At 43.3% G+C, this 24880-nt stretch overlaps 1 protein-coding gene across 3 annotated transcripts in view; it reads left to right on the forward strand.

Annotated features, from left to right (window-relative positions):
• The window catches only part of TMC6 (transmembrane channel like 6), a 76434-nt gene extending 54660 nt beyond the window's left edge, over window positions 1-21774 (forward strand). For all 3 annotated transcript variants that reach the window (XM_083148618.1, XM_083148617.1, XM_083148616.1), the window contains 6 exons: window positions 6975-7050; window positions 10082-10215; window positions 11185-11361; window positions 13908-13986; window positions 19858-19929; window positions 21580-21774. In XM_083148618.1, coding sequence (XP_083004744.1) covers window positions 6975-7050; window positions 10082-10215; window positions 11185-11361; window positions 13908-13986; window positions 19858-19929; window positions 21580-21600 — 559 coding nt within the window. In that variant the 3' untranslated portion in view covers window positions 21601-21774. The remainder of the gene's footprint in view (window positions 1-6974; window positions 7051-10081; window positions 10216-11184; window positions 11362-13907; window positions 13987-19857; window positions 19930-21579) is intronic.
• The last annotated feature ends 3106 nt before the right edge of the window (window positions 21775-24880 follow it).

Raw genomic sequence — 24880 nt, forward strand, 5'->3', positions numbered from 1 at the left:
TTCAGAAAGAAGCCACTCCAGGAACGCATGGAACTTCTAAAGAAGTTTGGGGTATGCTTCAGATGTTGTGCTTCCACTGAACATTTTGCTAAGGACTGTAAAACTGCTATTAAATGCACAGAATGTGACTGTGAGGACCACGTGCAGGCACTTCACCCATCTCAACTGAATCCTGCACATCTCCCTCCTATGCCAAGGCATGGCGGGGAGATTACAGATCAAACGGCAGGTCCCGCTTCTATATCTTCTTCATGCACTAAAGTTTGTGGGGAAGGTCTTTGTGACAAGTCTTGTGCAAAGATATGTCTAGTCAATGTATACCCCAAGGGACAGCCAGAGAAGACTCTAAAGGTTTACACCATCTTGGACGACCAGAGCAACCAGTCACTTGCAAGTCCAGAACTCTTTGATCTGTTAAAATTAGAAGGAGATATTTATCCTTACACTTTGGGTACCTGTAGTGGAATTACGGAGGAATCTGGAAGAAGAGCCAGTGGACTGGTTGTAGCATCTCTCAAGGACAATCTTGAGATACCCTTACCCACACTTGTCGAGTGTAACCAGATACCATCCAACAGAGAAGAGATTCCCACACCAGAGGTCGCTCTTCATCACATTCACCTAAGGCCTATATCCAATGAAATACCAAACCTTGATGAGAATGCAAAGATCATACTTCTGCTCGGTAGAGACATTCTCCAAGTACATAAGGTGCGTCAACATATAAATGGACCAAATAATGCTCCGTTTGCCCAACGCCTTGATCTAGGTTGGGTTATCATAGGCAATGTCTGTATGGACAAGATGAAGACTCCTACCAAGATTTCCTCATTTAAGACAAACCTCTTGCCAAATGGTCGCAGCACTCACTTTCAGCCATGCCCACATCATTACTGGGTGAAAGAGAAGCTGGGCAGCAGTAAATTACAGCATGACCATCACAATAATACCAACATAGTCCCGTCTTGGGATGACAATCTTGGATCGACAGTTTTCAATTCAACAAGTGAGGACAACAAGTTAGCATATGCAAGAGAAGATAAAGAATTTCTCAAGATAATGGACAAAGATTTCACTCAAGATGATTCCAACAGCTGGGTAGCACCTTTACCCTTCCGCCTGCCAAGAGTGAAACTACCAAACAATCTGCAACAAGCACTTGCTAGATTTTCCTCTTTAAAACGAACCCTAAAGAGGAAACCAGAAATGGAAAAACATTTTGTGGATTTTATGCAAAACATATTTGACAGAGGCCACGCAGAACCTGCACCACCAGTAAAGGAAGGAGAAGAATGCTGGTACCTTCCATCCTTTGGCGTGTATCATCCGCGAAAACCAAACCAAATCAGAGTGGTTTTTGATTCCAGCGCTCAGTATGATGGTATCTCCCTCAACAACCTGCTCCTTACTGGGCCAAACCTAAACAACAGCCTCATAGGAGTGCTAATTCGCTTTAGACAAGAACCTGTGGCAATAGTAGCTGACATCCAACAAATGTTCCATTGCTTCATAGTTAAGGAAGACCATCGGAAATACCTGAGGTTCCTATGGTACAAGGACAACGATGTCAACAACGAAGTCATAGATTACCAGATGAAGGTGCATGTATTCGGTAATAGCCCTTCTCCTGCTGTAGCAATCTACGGACTCAGAAGAACAGCCCAGCAAGGTGAGAAGGACTATGGATCTGACGCTCTGTGTTTTGTCGAAAGGAACTTCTATGTTGATGACGGACTTAAATCCCTACCCACGAGTGAAGACGCAATTGATCTCCTCACCAGAACACAAGAAATGCTTTCTGTAGCAAACCTCAGGCTCCACAAGATTATCTCCAACAGCCAGAAAGTAATGGAAGCATTTCCTTCTGACGATCATGCCACCAACTTAAAGGATCTTAATCTGGACTCTGACATTCCTCCTATACAACGCAGCCTAGGCCTGCTCTGGGACATCAAAAAAGACATATTTACTTTCCAAGTATCAGCTTATGACAAACCTTTCACCAAACGAGGAGTTTTATCCATCGTAAACAGTATCTATGATCCTCTTGGATTTGCAGCCCCGGTCACCATCCGTGGAAAGATGTTGCTGAGACAATTTACCAAGGTGAACTTAGACTGGGACACCCCTTTACCTATTGAGCAACAACAAAGTTGGGAGATGTGGAAAAGGTCCTTGAAGATATTAGAACAACTCCAAATTCCACGTTGTTATACTCCCAGCTCCCTCTCAGCCGCTGTCAGGAGAGAAATCCACATTTTCTCGGATGCATCAGTTGAAGCCATAGCCGCAGTAGCCTACCTGAGAATCTCTGATCCCAACAACAAGCTAAACTGTGGATTTGTCCTAGGTAAGGCCAAAGTAACCCCAAAACCTGCACACTCTGTACCAAGACTTGAGCTTTGTGCAGCTGTGCTAGCAGTAGAAATTGCTGAAGTTATAAAAGATGAAATGGATGTTCCAAATGACTCATTTGCATTCTACACAGATAGCAAAGTTGTGCTTGGCTATATACACAACCAAACAAAACAATTCTACATGTATGTTAGTAACAGAGTTGAGCGCATCAGAAGTTTCTCCGCTCCTGAGCACTGGCATCACATTGCCACTAGTCTTAATCCAGCCGATCGTGGAACAAGACCTTCACCAGCATCCAACCTTTGTGACAAGTGGTTGTCACCCCCAAGGTTCTTATATGATGATCCTTGCTTACCTCCTACCAACACCAACTATGGGCTAGTCGATCCAGAGTCCGACAAAGAAATCAGGCCCACAAGCTCCACACTCTACACTACCGTGACTACAAAACTGAAGCTGAAGTCATATCGTTTTGAGCGCTTCTCAAGTTGGTCGTCTTTAGTATGAACCGTTGCTCGTCTAATCCACATTGCTCGCTGCTTTTCAAAGGACACATCACCAGAATGTCACGGTTGGCACATTTGTAAAGAGCACCCAACAGTTGCAGACCTTGAACATGCAGAGGAGTTTCTCATTCAGTGTGTACAACAAGAAGTATACTGTCAAGAGATTGATAAGATCACAAAGGGAGCCACCCTATCCAAGAACAGTGCACTCTTTGAACTGAACCCAGTAATGGATCATCACAAAATACTAAGAGTGGGCGGTCGTATAACGAAATCCAATGTAAGTAACAAAGAACACAATCCTATTATCATTCCAGGTCGACATTATATTTCCACTCTGCTGGTTCGACACCATCACGAACGAGTGCAGCATCAAGGCAGAACATTTACTGAAGGTGCCATCAGGTCGGCTGGCTTGTGGATCATAGGGATGAAGAGATGCGTTTCCTCCATGCTCCATAGATGTGTTAAGTGCCATAAGTTAAGAGGAAGACACCAACAGCAACAAATGGCAGATCTTCCAGCAGATCGCCTAAGTACAGACCCGCCCTTTACTTATGTTGGAGTGGACGTCTTTGGTCCATGGTCAGTCACTACACGAAGGACCCGTGGTGGAGCTGCAAACAGTAAACGGTGGGCTGTGTTGTTTACCTGTCTTAGCATACGTGCAGTACACATAGAAGTAATTGAATCTATGGATTCTTCTTGTTTCATCAATGCTCTCCGAAGATTCTACTCTATCCGTGGACCCGTCAAACAATTGAGGTCTGACTGTGGCACTAACTTTGTGGGGGCCTGCAAGGAACTGCAATTTCACACTTTCATATCAGACAATGGGTGCACTTGGGTTTTTAACCCCCCACATTCATCTCACATGGGAGGGTCCTGGGAACGCATGATTGGAATCGCACGGAAAATCCTCGATTCAATGTTGCTGGACCACAAGTCACTTCTTACCCATGAGGTTTTAGTCACTTTTCTTGCAGAAGTATCCGCCATAATAAATGCAAGGCCACTTGTCCCAGTATCTTCAGACTCTGAGTTTCCAACCATTCTTACTCCAGCCACTCTTCTCACCCAGAAGATTGGAGCTGCTTTAATTCCTTCTGAAATCTTAGACCACAATGACATCTACAGACGTCAGTGGAAACAGGTTCAACACCTGTCCAATGTGTTTTGGTATCGTTGGAAGACGGAGTATTTACACATGCTTCAAAGCCGTCATAAATGGCAGATGTCAAAACCCAACCTCCAGATCGGTGACCTCGTTCTCTTAAAGGACAAAGAGGCCCATCGCAATGACTGGCCAATGGGACTTATCACCAAGGTTATCCCAAGCGACGATGGAAAGACTCGTAAAGTGGAAGTCAAAGTGACCAAAGGAGGTTCTGTCCGAGTTTTCTTCCGTCCAATTAGTGAATTAGTGCTTCTTCTTCCAAAGGAAGATGTCACATAAAGATGGACTTGGCTACTACATTCAGCTAATCATAGGAAGAAATTTACCACAAACTTCCAGCTGTCATACCATCGACACCTAATTATTTGGATTACAGTGTGGGTTGGTGGAAGTGTTTGCAAGTTGCGACTTCCCCAATCCGAAGATGGGTTACTACTTGGGACTTCAGTCACAAGATTTTGACTAAATGTTTTCTTATCATTATCTGTTATTGTTGCAGGTTCTCTTTGTTTTACAGGTCTCAAGTTCAATTCTGTACTTCATCAAATGACTTTATTATTATGTTTGAATTATCGTGAAATCTAAAGATTTCAGACGGGGAGTGTCATGTCTCACAAAGTATGTGTCTTCATATGCTGTTCAGTTACTGTCATGTTATTATTGCTAAGCTTTGCATCTTGTGAAAATTGTCCTTCCTGGTTCCTGTAGGGCTCTGATGTCATTGGCCCTGCCTTCTTCCCATCTCTATCTCATTGTGTGTCTGCCATTTTAACCTTCAGTTTATTCCTGTTGAGCTCTGGCACAATATTATCTTTTCACCTACTGTTTTTGTGCATTATTACAAGAATATCAGCTTGAAATAAACCCTCATCTGGGTTCTTCACACATGCCTCTTCAGTTGAGTTGACACTGTCTGACAAAGTCTCCTGATGTAAGTACTGGTTCGCTATAGACATACACAGATGAACTGTCTTAAAGGCCTTACATTTACAGCCTGGTTATTGAGTCAGAACAATGCCCCTTATAGTACGTTACACACTTGAATGGCCCTGACACATTATGCAACTCAACGCAATTCCTCTGACACATTATGCAACTCAACACAATGCTCCTGATACTGTTGGCTGTTAGACAGAATCACAAGCTGCCCCTTTATGGGTCCAGAACCCAAGATCCATTGGCATGTTTTGTGGATGCCTTCACATTCAAGAGGGTGTACGGCAATCCTAATAGCTCCACATTGGCCCAGAATGGCCTGGTACTTGGACATTCACAGGCTGTCCATCACTCCTCCCTGGCATCTTCCTCTCCGACCACTGACCTACTGTCGCAGGGACCATGTCATCATCCCATTGTGCTCAAGCTCAATTTGATGGGGTATCTGTTGAAAGGTCGATTCTAAGGTCCAGGTTTTTTTTGTCCAGAAGCCTTCTGATTATGCTGGCAGCTCGAAAACCTTCCCCAGCTAGAATTTATCATAGAATCTGGAATGAGTATTTCCAGTGGTGTGCTCTACATAATTATGATCCTAAAGTCTACTGCCTCTCTAGAGTGCTGGCATTCCTAGAGGGGGTTTGACATGGGCCTGCATTGTGCCCCCCTAAAGTTGCAAGTCTCTTCCCTTTTTAGTTTTATTTCAGCAGTGTGTGGCAGCCTCTTCCACGTTCCACACTTTTTTAAGGGAGTACTGCATCTGCAACCTCTGGTTCTTCCTCCGATGTAACCCTGGGATTTGCCCCTGGTTCTTTAGAAGCTTTAGGGCACTCCTTTTGAAAAATTGGACTCAGTAGATCTTCAATGGCTAGCTATTGCATCAGCTCGTAGAGTATTTTTCCTCTTCAAATTCATTAGAGATGTTGGATGTTGTCAGAGCACTGCAAATTTATGTTCGCAGAACTGCCTCCATTCATAAAACGGAGCCATTATTTGTATTATATGATGCTCAAAAAGGGGCTGGCTAGCCTCCAAACAAACTTTGGCAAGTTGGTTGCGCCAAACAATCCGTCAGACCTACATATTAGCAAGAAGACTGGTGCTTTCTTTGGTGAAGGCCCATTCTACTTGGTCAGTTGGCACTTCATGGAAGGCATGTTCGGGGGTCTCTGTGGAATGCCTTTTGCAGAGCTGCAACATGGTCCTCTGTGCATACTATTATTAAATTCTACAGATTCGCTACCTTTGCCTCTCGTTGGTGACCTGTTTTGCCCATCTCTACTGCTGCGGCACTGCCAATCTAATCAGTGCAACACAGTACAGCAGCCGGAGGAGGCGGGGTCACATGGGGACATTGGCTGAGCTGTCTCTGACCTCTCCTGCGTTGTCCACAGCCAAGCTTCGGCCTCGCGTTCGGCAGGGTTACCACCCATTTGCTGCCCTGAAAACCCCAATCTCAAAGAAAAATAGATCTGGCCAAGTCCTGTATGATTCAGAATAGGACAGACATGCGCACAAATGCATACATTCTCATCTGCTCATGCCCTGTATACAAAGTCATTTACATCCATGCATAGAGATCCGTACGACCCTATTATTTTTATTCAATAGATTCTGATAATTTTTGATGCAATTACAGCACTGCTGCCTTCATTGCGGAGGGGTAAGAATTAAAAATGGGTGCAGTGTGGGCACCCCTGGGACTCTGGATCCTGTGTGCATTGTGCACATTGCACTGACCAGGGGCCTTTATATTATTTTTATCACTCCACTGTTTTCAAGGCCCTGAAAAATGTGTCATGTATCTCCCTCTGCTTCATTCTTAGTGGTTGTTGACACTCTTTAACAGGCATTATTTTGTGGTCAGTGTTGCACAGCTATGTTGTTTGTACTTTGGAGCACTGTGACATGTATCCTTATATTTTTATATTTATTGTATTTGTTATTTTATTGTGTACCGCCTGCTTTCTATCATTTATGTTTCTTCTGTTTTCCTGTAGGCTTGGTGTTCTGTTTTGTCCTCTCATTCCTGTTGTTCAGACACTGAGGCTGCTACTTCTGTTCTATATAAAGAAGGTAAGCTATGTTTTTTCAACATGAAGTCCAGTGCTCTGATAATTGGGGTGGATTAACAGTCAATAGGTTGACACCAAATTACTGACATGCATTAGGTTGACAGTGGAAAAGGTTGACATGGCAATTGTTGTTTTTTTTTGCCTAATCTCGCTACGCTCGCAACGCAGCGGGCCTGAATGCCGGGATCCCGACCGCCGGGATTTACACTGCATCCCCCACTTACCACAGGTTATTATTCCCAATATATGTCCACACGGATAGTAAATCAAGCAGATTTTGTGAAAATGTTGCAAAATGAGTAAGGGTCACCCATATTTTGAGAACCAGCACCGGGCCCAACCAGCCAGTAGGGTGATGCCACAGGCGGGGGAAACTATTTATATTAGTTCCCCCGGCCAAAGCATTTACCCCCTGACCGGTCAGTCTGGGCAGGGAAAATTAGGAGTATTTTCCTGGCAATTAGTAGCCGTAAATTAGGAATCCCCATTCCTACTAAATACAAATACGAATTTGCGTATTTTCGGTACAGTAAATGCCGAAAATACGGGCAGGCAGTCGCATTTGCATATGACTGCTTACGAATACGCCAAATACAGGTGTATTTTCGGTTGTAAATTTCCCCCAATGTCTTACCTGGATACTCTGCGAAGTATACCAACACTATTACAACAGTAGCATTTGAGTAGTAACCATATCTATGGGGACTTTGAATCCCGTTTTCTATTTTGGCTGACAGAATTTTTCATGTGTGATCTCTAATGCTAAAAATAAAAATGTGTGCTGAGTAATTATCTTAAGTCACTTAAGCAGCTGTACTAGGCTGCTGCAAAATCCTATCATTATCAAATATTACACACAAAAAAGAAACCATTGTATTGCATAAGGCACTTTGTGTTTAGGGATTGCTGAATGCATCTCCCAGGCAATTTTAGAAAGGCCAAAAGACTACAATGTTTTAATAAAAAAATGTGTATAACATCTGCAGTTTAGAGCGCTTTAAAATACTTCAAGAAGCAAAAATTCAGTCCTCTATAAAACTGTAAGGGGTTTATTTACTAAGTTCTATTGAAGATGGGATGTTGCTATTAGCAACCAAGCAGCTTCTATCTATTATCTTCTAGAAGGTGCTAAATAAGTAAGTATATTCTAAAACAAGATAACAAAACTTTTGTGCAATTACTGGCGCCACCATTCGTTATTATACAGCTTTCCTCTTAGTCAAGCTTCTCTCTAAAACTCCAAAAGAAACGAAAATAGTGCAATATTGTTCCAATAAATTTGGAGTAATATAGCCACTTCCCATCTGAAATAGAACCCATTTTAGTAAATAAACCCTTAAGGGTTGTGTCTGTACATAGACATTTTTTTTTCTTCTGAGATATACAGAATACTCCTAGGCATTGTTTGTTTATGAACTTTGGTAATTTTTTAATTGTTTGCTCTGGCATCATGCAAAAACTACTTGATGACTTAGAAAGAAACTAACGAAGCAATAATGGTAAAACTAGACACTTGACAGTATTTTAGGGACCATTGAGAGGGAATACTGGCTATACACTTCTATATGCAGTTGTAGACCAGGATAATGCCACCAACTACCCCGTGGAACTCACTTGGACTTCCAGCACACAAAATTGCACATTTTTCCTTTTTCAAACACAGCCTGTAACATGACAGGTGTTGATCACTTTCCATTTGATCACTTTTGAAGCTTCGTGCATCTGGCCTAAGGGCAGCTTTATGTGGTGCTCATGAGTTAGTGGCTCCGAGCATCTTTTTGAGTTACTCCCTGAAGGAAAAATTGCAAATATTGTTTACAAAGACATTTTGTAATGTCTATATAAAATATACATCACAATATTTGACGTCACTTCTGTCTTTGTAGCATTACAGTTGCACTGAGCAATAATCGCCATCCACACAAGTAAAGCTGCAGGCAAATGCTAGTAAATTATATTTACATATTAATTATTCATTATTTTTGTAATAATAGATTCAATTTAAAGAAATAGTAAAAGTGTAATCCCATGATAAAGATTTTTCTCTGTATGAAAATAACGTCCTCATTCTGCAGACTGGTGAACAGTTTAATGGTCACACGCAGAGACCAATTTCCTTTTTCTTGTGATTTGATAACAAATGTTGGCTGAGTCTGTCGTTATGGAAACATGACCGAAAAAGCTGTAAGCTAATACAATACACCTAAATAAGAGCCATGGACGCTTAGGGTTGTGATATACATGTCGACATTTTCTAGGTTGATCACTAATGGTCAACAGTGATTAGGTTGAAACCTATGGATGTCGACCTTGACAGAAGTAAAAGTTCAACGTGAGCATGGTCGACACTGGAAATGTCAGCATATGTTTTCTTTGTGTCTATGTTGACATGGACATAAGTGTACCGCTACGCTCACCATGCTTTGGACACGGTGCCTCACTGTGCTAGGCACACTATTCTATTCTCCATATATCTTCTATATCTATTCTCCATCATCATTCTCCATCTATGCCGATTGGGATGGTAAAGTATGAACAAGTTGGTTTAAGAAAAATTAATTAAAACTCATGTCAAGCTTGTCGACCTTTTTGCTTATTCGACCTTCTGTCAATATCGACCTAGTGTATGTTGACCATTCTTAGGTGTCGATCTAATAACTGTCAACCATTAGTGGTCAAACTAGTGACTATAAACCTAGGCCAGGCATGTCCAAACTGTGGCCCTCCAGATGTTGTGAAACTACATATCCCAGCATGCCTTGCCATAGTTTTAGCATTCCAAAATAGCAAAACTGTGGAAAGGCATGATGGGACTTGTAGTTTCACAACAGCTGGAGGGCCATAGATTGGACATGCCTGACCTAGGCATTATCAACCTGTTGACCGGATACCGATCCTTAGATAGACGATACAGTTCTTTATACGTTTATGTGTTTCTAACATTTATGTGGCTTTCCAGTGTGCTAGACTTCTCCAGATACCACGCTGTTAGATCAGTATAGTATCATATAATACATTTGTAAATCTTTCAGGCCAGCCTGATGAGGAACTGTCGCTCACCTAGAAAACCATGGAGAGCTTCACATATGAGCACTGCCTTCCTCACACTGCTTTGCTTCCCCTCCTTCTTAGGGGCATTTGTATTCATCTCCTACTCAGTATGGTCGTAAGTATTATCTCTGTCTGGTGGCTAAAGATGTTTACTGTCATTATCAAAAGCAAGAGTGTCTGAAGTGCAGACCAGCCACAGCGCTTTTGCTTTGAAATAAACAAAAACTGCTTAAGCAACAACTCAGCCCATTGTGACCATCACTGATGTTGTTGCCAGGAAGAGAATGTCTGGTTTAGCCCTGTCCATCCTCCTTTGTGCTGATTGGTGAACAGTCTGTGTGCTGTTCAGGTTAAATTGGCTTGCCGATGCATTGCACTGCATCATAGTGTTCCATGGTCTAGGAATGAGGATGGGAACAGACAGGGCAAATATCTGCACTGTGCCTTAATGGTCCAGCATGCGTAAATCAGTAGAGGCGCCTATAGACTACAAGGATTTGAGCCAATTTCACCTGACCCCGACTGATCGGGACGAGAAATTGGCCCAAATCGGATGTGTTTGACATCCCATCTGACTCAATGTGCTGTCCTGTGAGGACCCAGGAGATTGAATCTTCTGCACATAAAACCTTTTGGATCGGATCAGCTTTTTAGCACCCATGATGTATTGGGTCCGATTCCGTAGGTGTGTGCCAGTGGTGCAGGGGCAAAGAGCGGACAGGTGCCGGTCAGCAGTGAGTGGTGGTGAGCGGCATGGAGGGAAGCGGCAGCAGAGTTAAAAAAAAAAAAACTTTCAACAGATTTCTCTCAGCCAATCAGACTGACTGAGGGTGCTCCCAGCTAATCAACGGCTGGCCAGTCTTTTGAAAGTATCTTCTTAAATTCTGCTGCTGCAGCTCACTAGTAGTTTTTAGATGCGATAAATCGCATGCAAATAATTGCATGTAAAAATGGCACATCAAGTGCCAAATTGTAAGTGAGCCTTCCTGGGGTAGCCAAGGTGTAAGAGGGAGTGGGCACATCCCCAGTGATATACAATCTATACTTAGAACTGATTAGATATTATGTCTTCTCTCTGTTTTAGAGTGAAGCCCTCAGATTTGTGTGGTCCTTTCCGCTCTCTCAATACTATGTATGAAGCTGGGAAGCTCTATATCAAGAAGCTGGAGGTGACAAACCCTGAGCTAGGCTGGATCAGCTGGATTTATCACTACCTCTGGGAGAGTACTCTGTTCATCTACCTGGCATCCGGAGTCCTGCTGTAAGACCTTGAAGGGTGTTGGGTGATGGAATTGTTGGACTTTATGACTTTGTGAATCGAATCCTTATTCTGTTATATCTGTCAATGTTTTATAAGGCAGATCATCTCTGAAATATTATGCTGCCTTTAAGGCCCATACACACTAGGGGATTTTAAGCTTAAAGTAGCTATCTTTTCCCGTTTTGAGGTACTTTGATCTCATAGTCTCCTAGTGTGTATGGCCGGTCTGATGCATACTTCCTCCCACAATCCATAGGAGATATAGATTGGAAGCTCCACTAGGGGAAGGGACGGATGTGAATGTTCAAGTATTCTCTAAAGAGCTGCAGAATATGTATGCACTATATAAATAACTGGTAATAAATAAAGTGGCATAATGCTCACTCACTGTAAAATCTAAGTATAATAGGATTTGTTTGACCATATAAAAGTATGAGACTGCATGCATAGTGATTTTATACAGGTCCCAGAACTCAGAAATGATTTATATTATTATATTTAACAGTAGGGATGCATTATTCCTGAACACACAAGGCAGATTGGTACAACCTGGCAGCAGCGGTGGCATTACGCATGCACACCTACCCATTTTCCCTATAACAGGGAGACCATATGAACTATACAGATAGCAACATGCAGGTCAGAATAGGAGAAAGGCCATACCACTGACAGCCTGAGCGTGTTGTGTAAAACTGTGTGAAAAAATAAAGTATGAAATCCAATTCATTTTTAGCTTCCAATGACTATAGCAGTGATGGCTAACCTTGACACTCCAGCTGTTGTTGAACTACACATCCCAGCATGCCCTGCATCAGTTTTAGCATGGGCAAATAGTTAAACTGATGCAGGGCATGATGGGAGGTGTAGTTCAACAGCAGCTGGAGTGTCAAGGTTAGCCATCACTGGACTATAGTCATAGGCGTGCGCACGGGGGGTGCCAGGGGTGCACAGGCACCTCCTAATGCCTGCCGGCACCCCCCACGTGATTGCACGCAAAATGTGCAGCAGCACCGTTAGCCAGCGGTGGTCAGGACAGCCTTACTTGCCTGCTGCCTGCCACCGCCGCCGATCTCAAGCCCGCAGTACACACATAACACGGAGGGGGTGACTTGGAAGCGCTGGCTGGGCCGTGGGCTCCATTCAAGTTAGCCCCCGGCCCCGCCTCTATAAACATCACACGCTAGCGTGACGTGATGACGTCACAGCGCACACCCGTCCTCGTGCCCGCGCTCCCGTCCTCCTGCTGCCTGAGTTGGAGAGCAAGCCCAGCACTGCAGCACGCGCCCTGGCAGAGGGAGGCAGTGAATGATATCCACGCTGAGCAGGAGCCAGCATGAATTGTGACCTGGCTGCCTGCAGTCACAGTGTTCCTTCTAGGAGGAAGCAAGCTAGGTTAGAATTTTATTCATAGGAGAAAAATGAGCAATTAACCCCTTGAGTGGTGGATTTTGCTGGGGCTGGACAAACCTACTAGGGCAGGTTTGTCCTGCCGAAGCAAAACCCATAACAGATATCAGGAAGCCGCCACTACCCCCCTCTCTGCCCGTCCACTGTCCCCGTCCGGCACTTATGTGGGATAATATGTAATAGGCATTAAGACATGTGTTCTAATGTGGAATTGGCATTACAGTGTGTGGTATAATGTGCAACGGGATTTATGGTGTGTGGCATATGATGTAATGGGCATTACAGCATTTTGCATACTATGTAATGGACATTACGGTGTTTGGTATAATTTGCAATAGGCATTACGGAGTGTGGCATAAAGTTTCATAGGCATTATGGATTGTGACTTAATGTGTAATGGGCATTACGGAGTGTGGCATAATGTGTAATGGGCATTATGATGTAAATTTTTGATGCGCGCCTGTCCAAACTGTTTTAGTTTGTATTGATGCCCAGTAGGCGGTGATAGACATGCCCAGTAGGCGGTGATAGACACGCCCTTTCAATGGTGCACCCCCTAATAAAATGGGCTGCGCACGCCTATGACTATAGTAAGGATATGCCTGCCTGCCTGCCAGGTTGGTCAAACAGCCCTAAGCCATTCAGCACAAGTCTGTATTCACTAAGGGGCTTGTCTTTGTAAAATAATTGCTGGGGATTTGCATACTAACCCCACTCACATTGCTATAAGTCACTACAAATGTGCAGGCTGTGAATACACATGGTGTAATTTGAGCATAGTTTTATGACTATACTGTATACAGCTTGCGATGCCAATACGCGCCCCCATGGGATTGGCATCGCAAGAAAAAATGAGTCTGTGCAGGCAAGCCAATTTTGACTATATTGTATACAGACTAGTGTTCTAATATAGTCAAAAGCTCAAGTAAATATAGTTAATATTGTATGGATCAGGGAGTTCTAGGGAATTAGCATAGTCCATATCGTACATACTGTAGTCAAAATCTCACCGTGTGTATGCACCTTTTTAGTGATATTGCAAATTCAGTTATTGGAAAAGAAACATCTTCATGATAATGGCATTTAATCTAAATCTTTGTGATCATGTCATCTGATCAAAGTGCTGTTTTGTTTCCTAGGGTTGTCATCTACTTCCATATACAGATTGTAAATGGACAAAGAAAAATCATAAAATTACTAAAGGATCAGATTGATAATGTAAGTGATTATTCTCCTTATCACTGTTGTCTTTTTGTTCACTATTTTGGGACAAATTCAGGCCTGTTCGCACAGCTGCTACATTTTGGAGCCCAGTGTTCAGGTATATGTCACCCTGCCAGAGTAAAATACTGCCCCATGCAAGTCTTCGAATTGCTTAGCATGGCTTGTAAAGATATCGCAAGCCTGTGTGCAGCCTTTGTGTAGCCCAGGACTTGGCAGCTACATTAGAATTAGGCTGATCGGGGCCGGAGCTGACATTTTGCTCATGCGTACTAAGCGCCGTATGCAAACAAATGAGAAAAAGAACAGCACTTTCTATTATCAAGGCAAAGAAAAAATGTATAATGATGTTCAGATATTTTTGATATGCAATAAAGGAGAGTATTATTTAATATGCATTATCAGATACAAAGGAGCAATAGTTATTTTAACCTCCACTATAATATGTTTGGCACTTTAATTAGCCATGGACAATCTCCAGGAAATGGCAAAAAGTATTAAGTCCCTCTGGCGGAAGTGAAGATCTACATCCGCCCCTTTTTATTCACAGTACAAGTATGGAAACTGGGTATTTGTATAGAGCTCAGCCTCACTTGAATCAGGTATCTAGAAGAAGGTTGGGCCTGTGTGCAGGCTCCGATTGGGCCTCCCTCAACTCCGGTGGGGCAGTAAACTCTGGCCAGGAAAATGTTGTGGTGGATTGTTGCTGCTGGCACAGGACCAATGGAGAGGTGAGTATACTTACATGGGTGCAGATTGTACAGTGTGTGGGCCCCCTTGGACCACACACCTTGCACCCATTATAGATACACCAGTGCTAGAAGATGCAGCAATATCTCCTGTAATAATTTGCCCAGTTCTAGGTAATTTCCTGAGGCTGTGGTGCATGACCATCCTAGGAGATCAGCATTATTATTTTTTTAGCTCTAAATCTTTATTTCAATTTTCATATGCATACAAATCCTAATCGTACAAACATACAGTGGTACTATGGTACAACACATCATAAACTCTGTATACTGACCGCGCTGTTCAACTGCCCGCACATAGACAAGGAGTTAGATAAATAAAGATAGAGCCGAGCCGTCTATTCTGGCTTACATACATATGGCGGAAGGAGGTACAGGACTTTCTTAACGCCTGGTGGGGAAGATGGGCATTTTGCCCATATTTGATTTGGGGCTGGGTCGTCTGGGGGTTACCCCGTACATACTTAGTGAGCAAGCTTCAGATTAACCTTGCTTTGGTTTCCATTAAAGGGCCACTGCCCAAGAGTCCTCTGCCCATATAGGGGGCAAAGTGGAAAGAATGTGGGTATCAATCAAAAAGAGTCTATACTTGGCGTGGTTCCTGAATATGAATAAAATCCTGCTGATATCCAGGAGTATTTGTTCATCACATCTATATGGTTAGTATTATGATTGCAACATTGGGCGGTATTCAATGAGCCTGATTCGCCATGTTTTTATGGCGAATTTGTGCTGTTTGGAGAATTTTTGACTAAAACGGTGAATCACCCTATTCAATGACCACATGGCGAATACATTTGAAGGTTTTTTTCGCCATGATTCACCGAGTAGCAATCGCTATCTTTTTATGGAGAAGTGGAATGTGAACTTTGAAAATAAAGTGTTTTGTTTTTTACATTTGGTGTCAAAAAATCAGGAATTTTATTCTGAGGAGGGGCATGCTGTTTTTATTCATGTGCTGTAAGCACATGAATATATATTTAATAAAAAAATAAATAAATATATATATATATATATATATATATATATATATATATATATATATTATATATGACAAAGGTGTACCGGCACTCTTCCTAAGGATGCAGATACTTGAGGTGCCTTTCCGTTTCTCAAGGAAAAAAGTAACCACAAAAAGGTAGATGGCACTCACAAGATTTGTATAGTTTCTGCGCGGCGGCAGCAGTGAAGAAATAAATGTATCAACACAGGCTTGTGACACAAGCCTGTGTTGATTCATTTATTTCTTCACTGCTGCCGCCGCGCAGAAACTATACAAATCTTGTGAGTGCCATCTACCTTTTTGTGGATATATATATATATATATATATATATATATATATATATATATATATATATATATATATATATATATATATATATATATATATATATATATATATATATATTTATATATATATATATATATATATATATATTTATATATATATATATTAATTTTTATTTATTTATATATTTTTTTTTTTTTTTTTTTTTTTTACACAGCAGCCAGCAGGGGGCGCCGGAGCCGAGACGCTCATTAGATATTCATATATTCACTGCACTTGATCGTTACGATCGGGTGTAGTGAATATACGCGGTCCCCTGCTGGCACCCCCGGGGGGGCAGCCTGTGCTGCCTGGCACCCGGGGAGCCCACCTCCCCCCCACAAACGTTCTGGGGCAGGCAGAGAGACTTCCATCTTTCTGCCTGCCACCGTCCTCAGGCTCCCTGCGGCGTTCGCCGCAGGAGCTCATATTCGCCGGTCAGGGGCAGCGAGCCCCTGACTCGCTGAATACCGGAGCCGGCGAGGCTCCGGAACGTGGCGAATGTGCAGCGAATCCTAAACAGGATTCGCTGCACCTCGCCGGTATTCACATTGAATACCGCCCATTGTGTCTAGTGCACATCTAAGTGTCATAATATAACGTGTGTAAGTGGATGTTTATCTGTATCTCGTGTTATCACATAAACAACATCATGAAGTTAAGAGAAAGGACAAAATTTATTTAGTGCTTAAATATCCATATATCATCATAATTGTTTCTAGCTTGGTCATTACTGTTCTGTATATGCAGTTTTAATATCTATCCCGGCATATATAACCATATATATAACAACCCAAAAAAATTGCTAAACGTGTCTAAATATAGTATCGACCCTCGTGTCTATTCCTTATTTATCGTGGTTTGTGGCCTGGAAGAAGGTGGATTTTACCCTGTGGTGCAAGGTTGAATTTAGCCAATGTATTCCGTCTGATGTATATAAATTTTTCTTGTCTATAAGTATAATTGACAAGTGCTGTCCATTTATTAAAGTCGGGGCCTTATTGGAAATCCATGTTCTACCAATTAATACATTCACCAAAGAGCAGAGGTTATTTATGTACAATCTTTCGTTTCCCAAAGTTCTGTCGCCCGGAGATCAGCATTATTTGAGAAACACTATTATTATTTATTTTTTATTAACAGTTTCTTATATAGCGCATACATATTCCGCAGCGCTTTACAGAGAATATTTGAACATACACATCAGTCCCTGCCCCAGTGGAGCTTACAATCTATATTCCCTACCACATATACACGTACACAGACATTATAGGGTTATCCACCCTGGGCCTGATTTATCCTTAAATGTTAATGCTGCAGCAGATTTCCTGTCTCAGGGGATGAGCAAATATATGTAACAGTCACCCACTGTAGCCCACAGCTGCCCAAAACTGTGTACACATTTGCAACATTGATGCAGATCTGTTAAATGTAGACATCCTAACTACCATATATACTCGAGTATAAGCCTACTTTTCAAAACGCCCTCCTCGGCTTATACTTGAGTGAGGGTCCCACTTGAGTCAATAAGTTTTTCCAGTTTTTTGTTGTAAAATTAGGTGCCTCGGCTTATATTCGGGTCGACTTATACTCGAGTATATACGGTATATGGTTGTAAATTACGCTGGTACAGAGGAGACGTGTTTCCTGTCGGTTTGGGATCATTTGGTCTACAGTATGTTGGTCGACAAGCATTAGTTCGACATGGGTCTAGGTCGACATGACTTTAGGTCGACACAAGCATTACGTTGACTGTGTCTAGGTCGACAGTCAAAAGGTCAACATGGGGTTTTTCACAGTTTTTTTTACCCAAATGTCGACACAGTCCACATGGACACAGTTTCAAGTGCATCGCTCGATTCGCTTGCCATGCTTCGGGCACGGTGCCTCGCTGCGCTGGACACACTATTTTATTCTCCCGCCAAGCCCTAGTGGATGGTAGGGCATGAAATACTGCCTGTCAGCACATGTCGGCTCAAAAAACTGTGAAAAAAACCATGTCGACCTAATGACCTGTCGACCTTGACCCACGTCGACCTAATGCTTGTCGACCATCATGCTGTAGACCAAATGACCGTATCCCTTCCTGTGCAGGATTGCAATCAGTGGCCGATACCTGCCCCATAAAAGCTCCCAATGTACCTTCGTTATGCAGCCACTCCCCTTTTCCTCCCACAATATGGCAGCTCCCTGATAATCACTTGCAGATGAAACCTTGCTGTGGATATAATAACAAATCAGTTGTTGCATGTCAACATTGTGCCAGTGATGCATTCCCAGACCACCAATAATTGCTTCATTGTGAAAACATTGGCATAGCATACAAGTATGAATCAAGGGGATGCAGTTACAATCCCGGCGGTCGAAATCCCGACACTTTCTCCCTCTGTGGGTGTCCACGACACCCATAGAGGGCGAATAAATTAGTGTGCCGAGCGTAGCGAGGGACCGGGCCTGATGCGTGGCGAGTGCAGCGAGCCCGCAAGGGGGGGGGGGGGGGGGGCGATCCACACCCCCCTTCTTGTCGGGATTTCGGCAGGTGGGATTTTGAACACCAGGATTCCGACCGCCGGGATTTAGAACCCCCGAATCAAGCCCTCTGTCTGTAACCATAGTACAAAAACTCACCTATTCATCAAAGCATACCCTTCCGCTGCATAAACTAGCTGGTTCTCCGACCCCTTGCCTGTTTACATCCTGCTATCTAACCACCACCCACTCGCTTGCACCTCTTGTAATCTGTATGTCTTAACTTCCTACGAGATAGTAAGCTCCTCCGAGCAGGGCCCTCTTCCCTCCTGTTGTCAAAGCCCTCTTCTCTTCACATTTCACTCACAGCTCTCCTATACTCCAACACTCAGTGACCATCTTTGTCTGCATACTCATCTCCATCACTGGCCTGAAGCCTCTTATAGTATGTTGGGTTCTTGTTTAGTTTCACAGCGGCAGCATGGCTATCTAAAATAAAGGCAATGCCAACGTGAATTGGTTCATACCCCCAATATCCACGTTGGCATGGAGTTGATTTTAGATAGCGTGGCGAGCGACTGAGTCCGTAGCGTGGGCGAGCGAAGCGAGCCCCGCAAGGGGACACAGATGCTGCTGAGAGACGCTGCTGCCGTGAAACTAAACAAGTACCGTATGTTGATTGAGTCCTCACTATTCTATTTAAGCTGTAATGTGCATTGAACTGTGGTGCTCTTTATTTGTACTCTTATTTTTGTTTTTTATTCAATGTTATGTCAAGTTTTGTCTCCCTGTATTGTTCTTTTGTACGGCGCTGCAAAACACTTGTGGCGCCTTATAAATACAATTATAATAATAATAATGTTGGTGTCAATGACTTAGATTACATTTGTACCCATTCTAGTGTTTGGTTTGAACGTCAACTAAATTTTTTTACCATGTCCGCATGCTTTATATCTATTGAGTTGTTGCCATGTGATTGGCTAACTATATATTTGCATTTACGGGATCCACAGCCTGCAATAGGATACCCACTTCAAGGATCAATGTAATTTCATGGCTCAAGGGTTCCAGTATATAAGAGGATTGTAGATACGATGATATAATGTGTTCTAGTGGATGTGGAAGCAAAGCTACAATCTAATAGATTTCAGGTAGTTCCAGGCCAACCTCCAGTTTCTGAAGGTTGTGACACCCAGTTGTGATGGAACATGTGCATGCGTGAGCTCCCAGAATCCATATAGGCGCTTTTACATATGATCAGCAGACACCAGTGGTATACACAAGATACTTATAACTATTATGTTTCTCTTTTCTATTCATAGGAGGGAGAGGACAAGCGTTTCCTCATCAAAAAACTCCATTCAGTTTATAAGAATAGAACAAAGCGATCAAAGGTGACCTTTCATCATAGTACTTGGGATTTGTCAGATAAATGTCTCAGCTTTGTTTTATCTCTCCGCTCACAAGTTTTCCCGGTACTTGTGGAGTATCACGGCTCCCATCGCATGCCATATGTAGTGGCATGAGATGGCATGCGATGAGATGCGATTTTTACAGTTTTTAGCTATTTTTTAGCAAAAATCGCATCGCATGCAATCAAATCGCATGGGATGCGATGCGATCGCATGCGTTTTTGCACTGAAATGCATCCAAATGCATTGAAATGTGTAGCAAACATGTTAAATGCCCCCAAATGTCATTTTTCAGAGTGTACCACCCCCACTATCAACACGAACCCGAAGCGTGGCGAACGTCGGCGGTACGCGTCCTACGACCTTTTCATACCCCCACTATCCACGTCGGCATGGAGTTGAGAATAGAAAGTGTGGCGAGCGCAGCGAGGCAAGCGCACGCGTTTACCTGTGAAGCCCGCGAGGGGACGCGTTTACCTGTGAAGGTATCCGCGTCCCCTCGCGGGGCTCGCTGCGCTCGCCACACTTTCTATTCTCTACTCCACGCCGACGTGGATAGTGGGGGTATGAAAAGGTCATAGGACGCGTACCGCCGACCCTCGCGGGCTCGCTGTGCTCGCCACGCTTCGGGTTCGCGTTGATAGTGGGGGTGTTACACTTTGAAAAATGACATTTGGGGGCATTTAACATGTTTGCTACACATTTCAATGCATTTGGATGCATTTCAGTGCAAAATCGCATGCCATCGGATGCAATGCGATTTTTTAGCATGCGATGGACATCGTGGGAGCGGTGATACTCCACAAGTACCGTTTTCCCTGTAGTTATCCATTTGTATATGCACCACCGGTACAGACTTTCTGCCCAGTCACAGGAAATCTGGTCATAATCCGAGACTGCAGAGATTGGTGGAAGACCAACTGTAGAGAATGCAGTAGTTCTAGATTGTATATGTATCTGTATCTGTGCCACGGTAGGAGCTGGATGTAATAGCTGGTACCTGCAATGGGACACACAGCACTAATGGGACTCTTGTCTCTCTCTCCTACCTTGTGAAGTGTGTTCTGGCACTGTGATGTCCTCACTGTGCACATGGTCCCGGACCATTTCGGGCATTGCGACAATGCTTATGGTATTGTAAACAGCTCTGTGATTAGATGCTATAGCTCTACCCCTGTACACAAGGGCCGATATTAGCCAGAATCGCTGGCTTAATGGTTGCTGAGCGACCATATGGCCAGTGTTTATTGTGCGTGCATGTGGGGCGATAAATTGCTAGGAGGGCGCTTCCGCATTTAGCCCTTAATGGTCGCTGGTCGATTTTGACTTTTCAGTATTGACTTTTCAGTCAAAACTGAAAAGTTGTGGGGAAAAACGGTGCACGGTGCAATATGGTTGCTGAGCGATAATAAGCAGACAGATAAAGATAACCAGGTATCTGAACTACTCTGTTTGTTCCTGCACAATTTAGCTTTGAACAGTATACATATATTAGAAATTCTACACAGGATAGCAGAGGGTTTATACTGTAGGCTGAATGGAGTTGCATGGGTAATCATTGTTAGTGCTAATAAGTAATGCAGTGGGGACTACTGTTATTCCTTACAAACAAAGCTGTGTTCTATATTTCAGCCAACTGTGAGAAATAAGTGATCATGTCAGGAACAAAGCTGCATGTCTAACACTGGAAACTGGATCTCCATTGTGTGGCAAAGGCTTGCTCATCACATGACAGAAGAGAGCATGCTGCCAAAAACTGGACAATGCAAATACTGTGTAATAGCTACTTTTTATATTTTTATAATAAACCCATGTATGTCTACCAGCCTCATCGCATCCTGTCCTTGCTAACCGAGACCGAAAGGAAATGATCAAGTCTCTTTATTTCTCTGCTTCCTTTATGTGTGATGTAAAATCAGGGTTGCCTACCCTCGGAAATTCTGGAGGACCCCCGCTCTCCCCCCCCCCCCCCCCCTTGACCGCGGCTCCCCTCCCACGCACCATTTAAATAACCTGATATGCTTATCTCCTATGAGGGGACGGGGGGCTAAAGTGTCATAATTGCATCATTTTAGCCCCTCCCCCTCCACGTAGATGTGCAAATAGGGTCATTTTCAACCATGGGGGAGAGACTTAATGACATCATATTTTCCCTGCACAGAAACAAATTAACTCGCTTAAATCTAATTCTCTGCACAAGTTACATCTGCCACACCTGCAGTGCACATGGTTTTGTCCATTTGAGGAGGAATTTGCCTTTGCGAGTGAACCAGAATAAGGGCCTATGGGGCAGATGTATTAAGCCTTAACAAGAGATAAATGCAAGGGTGATAAAGAGTGATAAACATCCAGCCAATCACCTGACAACTGCCATGTTACAGGCTGTGTTTGAAAAAAGTCAGTAAGGAGCTGATTGGATGGACGTTTATCTCTCTTTATCACCCTTGCATTTATCTCTTGTTAAGGCTTAATACATCTGCCCCAATGTTCCATGTGAAAGTACCTCCCCATAGGCTTCCCCATCATGGATCTCCCTCCAATTTCCAGTCAGCCTTTATGGATACAGGACTTCACATTGTTGTCACAAAACAGTCATATTAAACCAATGATTGAGTGGTTATTTTAAACCCATCCTGCAGCCAAGGATAAATAAAGGTAAAGGGCTTGTGTACAGCCTTGTAGGCCTCCCCCTCTACCTCACCAGCCGATTTCTACAGTAGACTCTTGCCTTTTGTCATTTCAAGGGCTGTGCTAGTTTCGAAACACAATTTCCCGCCTTTATGTTAAACCGCCAGTCTCTTCTTGCTGGCAGCCGCTCTCCAGTCTGGTGTGATGATTGAGTTGAGAGTGTTCGCACAAAGCAGCTTGGTTGAATTAGGTTTTGACACTGGACATTTGCAGCAGCCCTGTTTTATCCCATATCTATATATATTTCGGGAGTCTCTGAAACACTGCCAACTGCTGGCAGAGAGTGAAACTACATCTTTTTCTCACACATGCACAAACACAGATGGTAGCAGACTAGCTTTCAAAGCTTTTGCTTCCAGCGGGCTTACTAGTATACCATATGTTGTGGAATGATGGGTGTTTTCAGAGCAAGGCTGCAATTTTTTCAGACGAACAAAACCATGCTGCACTGCAGGTGGGGCAGTAACATGTGCAAAGAGAGAGATTTGTGTGGGGTATGTAAAGCAGCCAGCATTTACCCTGCACAGAAACAAAATGACTCCCCAAAATCTAATTCTCTCTTCACATAACCACCCTGCTTTTATAAATGTACTGATTCCATATCAAGGAGGAATTATGTGCTGGTAATATTATTATGGTTATAATAAGTGCAGGGGAGCCGAGAGAGGGGGGGAGCAGGTACTAATTACCTGGGCCCAGGCTTGCTGGAGGGGCCCTGGTCCGACCCCTCCCTTCCCCCTCTGTCCCTCCCGGGTAGCAACAGTAGCACACACTTCTACAGCATGTGCTGTTCTGACAGCAGGCTCAGCATGAGTGTCTCACTGACGGCGTGAGAGGTCATGCTGAGCCTGCTGTCAGCACAGCACATGCTGTAGGTGTGTGCTGCCTCTGAGATTACAGTTTTTAGAGTTTTCTTTCACCCTCCTCTAAACATGTTGGGGGCGTGGCCTAAGTGTGGGAGGTGCCCACACCACACACACTTAGGCCACACCCCCAAAATTTTACCGGGGCCCGGCATTCCTCTCGGCTGCCCTGAATAAGTGTATAACATTATGCAGACTGCCAGAATACTGTTCATTAGCAGCCATGGTGACTTGTAGTATTTTGTTCTGTTGAATCAGGGGAGGTGTATTTCACGTCATGCCATCAAAATTGGCATGACTGTCTCAATCATATTATATAGCGCTAGATCATTTTCCAACCCCCCCTCTCAACATGTGGCTGAGCAAATCAGCATGGCAGGGGTAGTCTTGTTTTCAATCCAACATGGCCGATAAGGAAATGTTCTGTCCGTTCCACTATTTTGCAATTGGTGCAGTGGTGGCTTGGATTCTGGCCGACAACAGACTCAGGGGTAGATTTATTAAGCTTGGTAAAGTGATAAAGTGTCTGGTTTTTATCACCAGCCAATCAGCTCCTACCTGTTATTGTTCAAACCAAGCCGGTAACTACACAGTTAGGAGCTGATTGGCCAGTGATAGAAACCAGACACTTCACCAAGCTTAATAAATCTGCCTCTCAGGGAGAAAAGCAAAGGGGTATTCTGGTTAACCAGTACTCCCCCAGCCTTAAATGCACTCCCAGTAATAAAATAAGATGTATATTATCCTAGGCTTACCATTCGTTTTTAAACTGGGACTTTTATGGATTACACATGTTCTGATTAAAACCAGGTGAATGAAGGTTTGACGTTAGATAGCCATGGGTGTACCAGTTTAAAGGGATTGTATGTTAAACTTATGTTAACCACAAGATCAATAAGTATACAATTAAATAGTTTATTAAGTACCTAGCTCAGCTTCTGGGCCCCGGGAACCATGTGGGGAGCAATTCTAGTGAAATTGTGAGAATGATCCCTCCAAACCTACAAGACATCAGTTGCCTAAACCCCCCTTTCCGAATCCAAACCGTAACCTCCCTGCTGCCTAAGCATAACTCTGGCATCCCACAGCCTAATGTCGACATTGAGAATGTTGAATCTTCATATGTCAATAATTCAGACATCAACATTGTGAACATGTTCACATTCTGGGTCTGTAAACCTGCTGCCTTTCCATATCAATGGCGACATTGTGAATATTGGCTTTTATAAGTGCATCCCATTCATGCTCCTGTTTGACTGGTAGTTTTGATACACTCTTGATACATACATTTATTTTTTTAAAGCGATGTGGGATTAGATATCAGAAGCATCATATATTTGTACCTTATTGTATCTTTATGATGTCTGAGCAGAAGTTATGTC

This window comes from Crinia signifera, chromosome 6 (genome assembly GCF_055691185.1).
Source record: "Crinia signifera chromosome 6, ASM5569118v1, whole genome shotgun sequence".
NCBI classification, from domain to species: domain Eukaryota; kingdom Metazoa; phylum Chordata; class Amphibia; order Anura; family Myobatrachidae; genus Crinia; species Crinia signifera.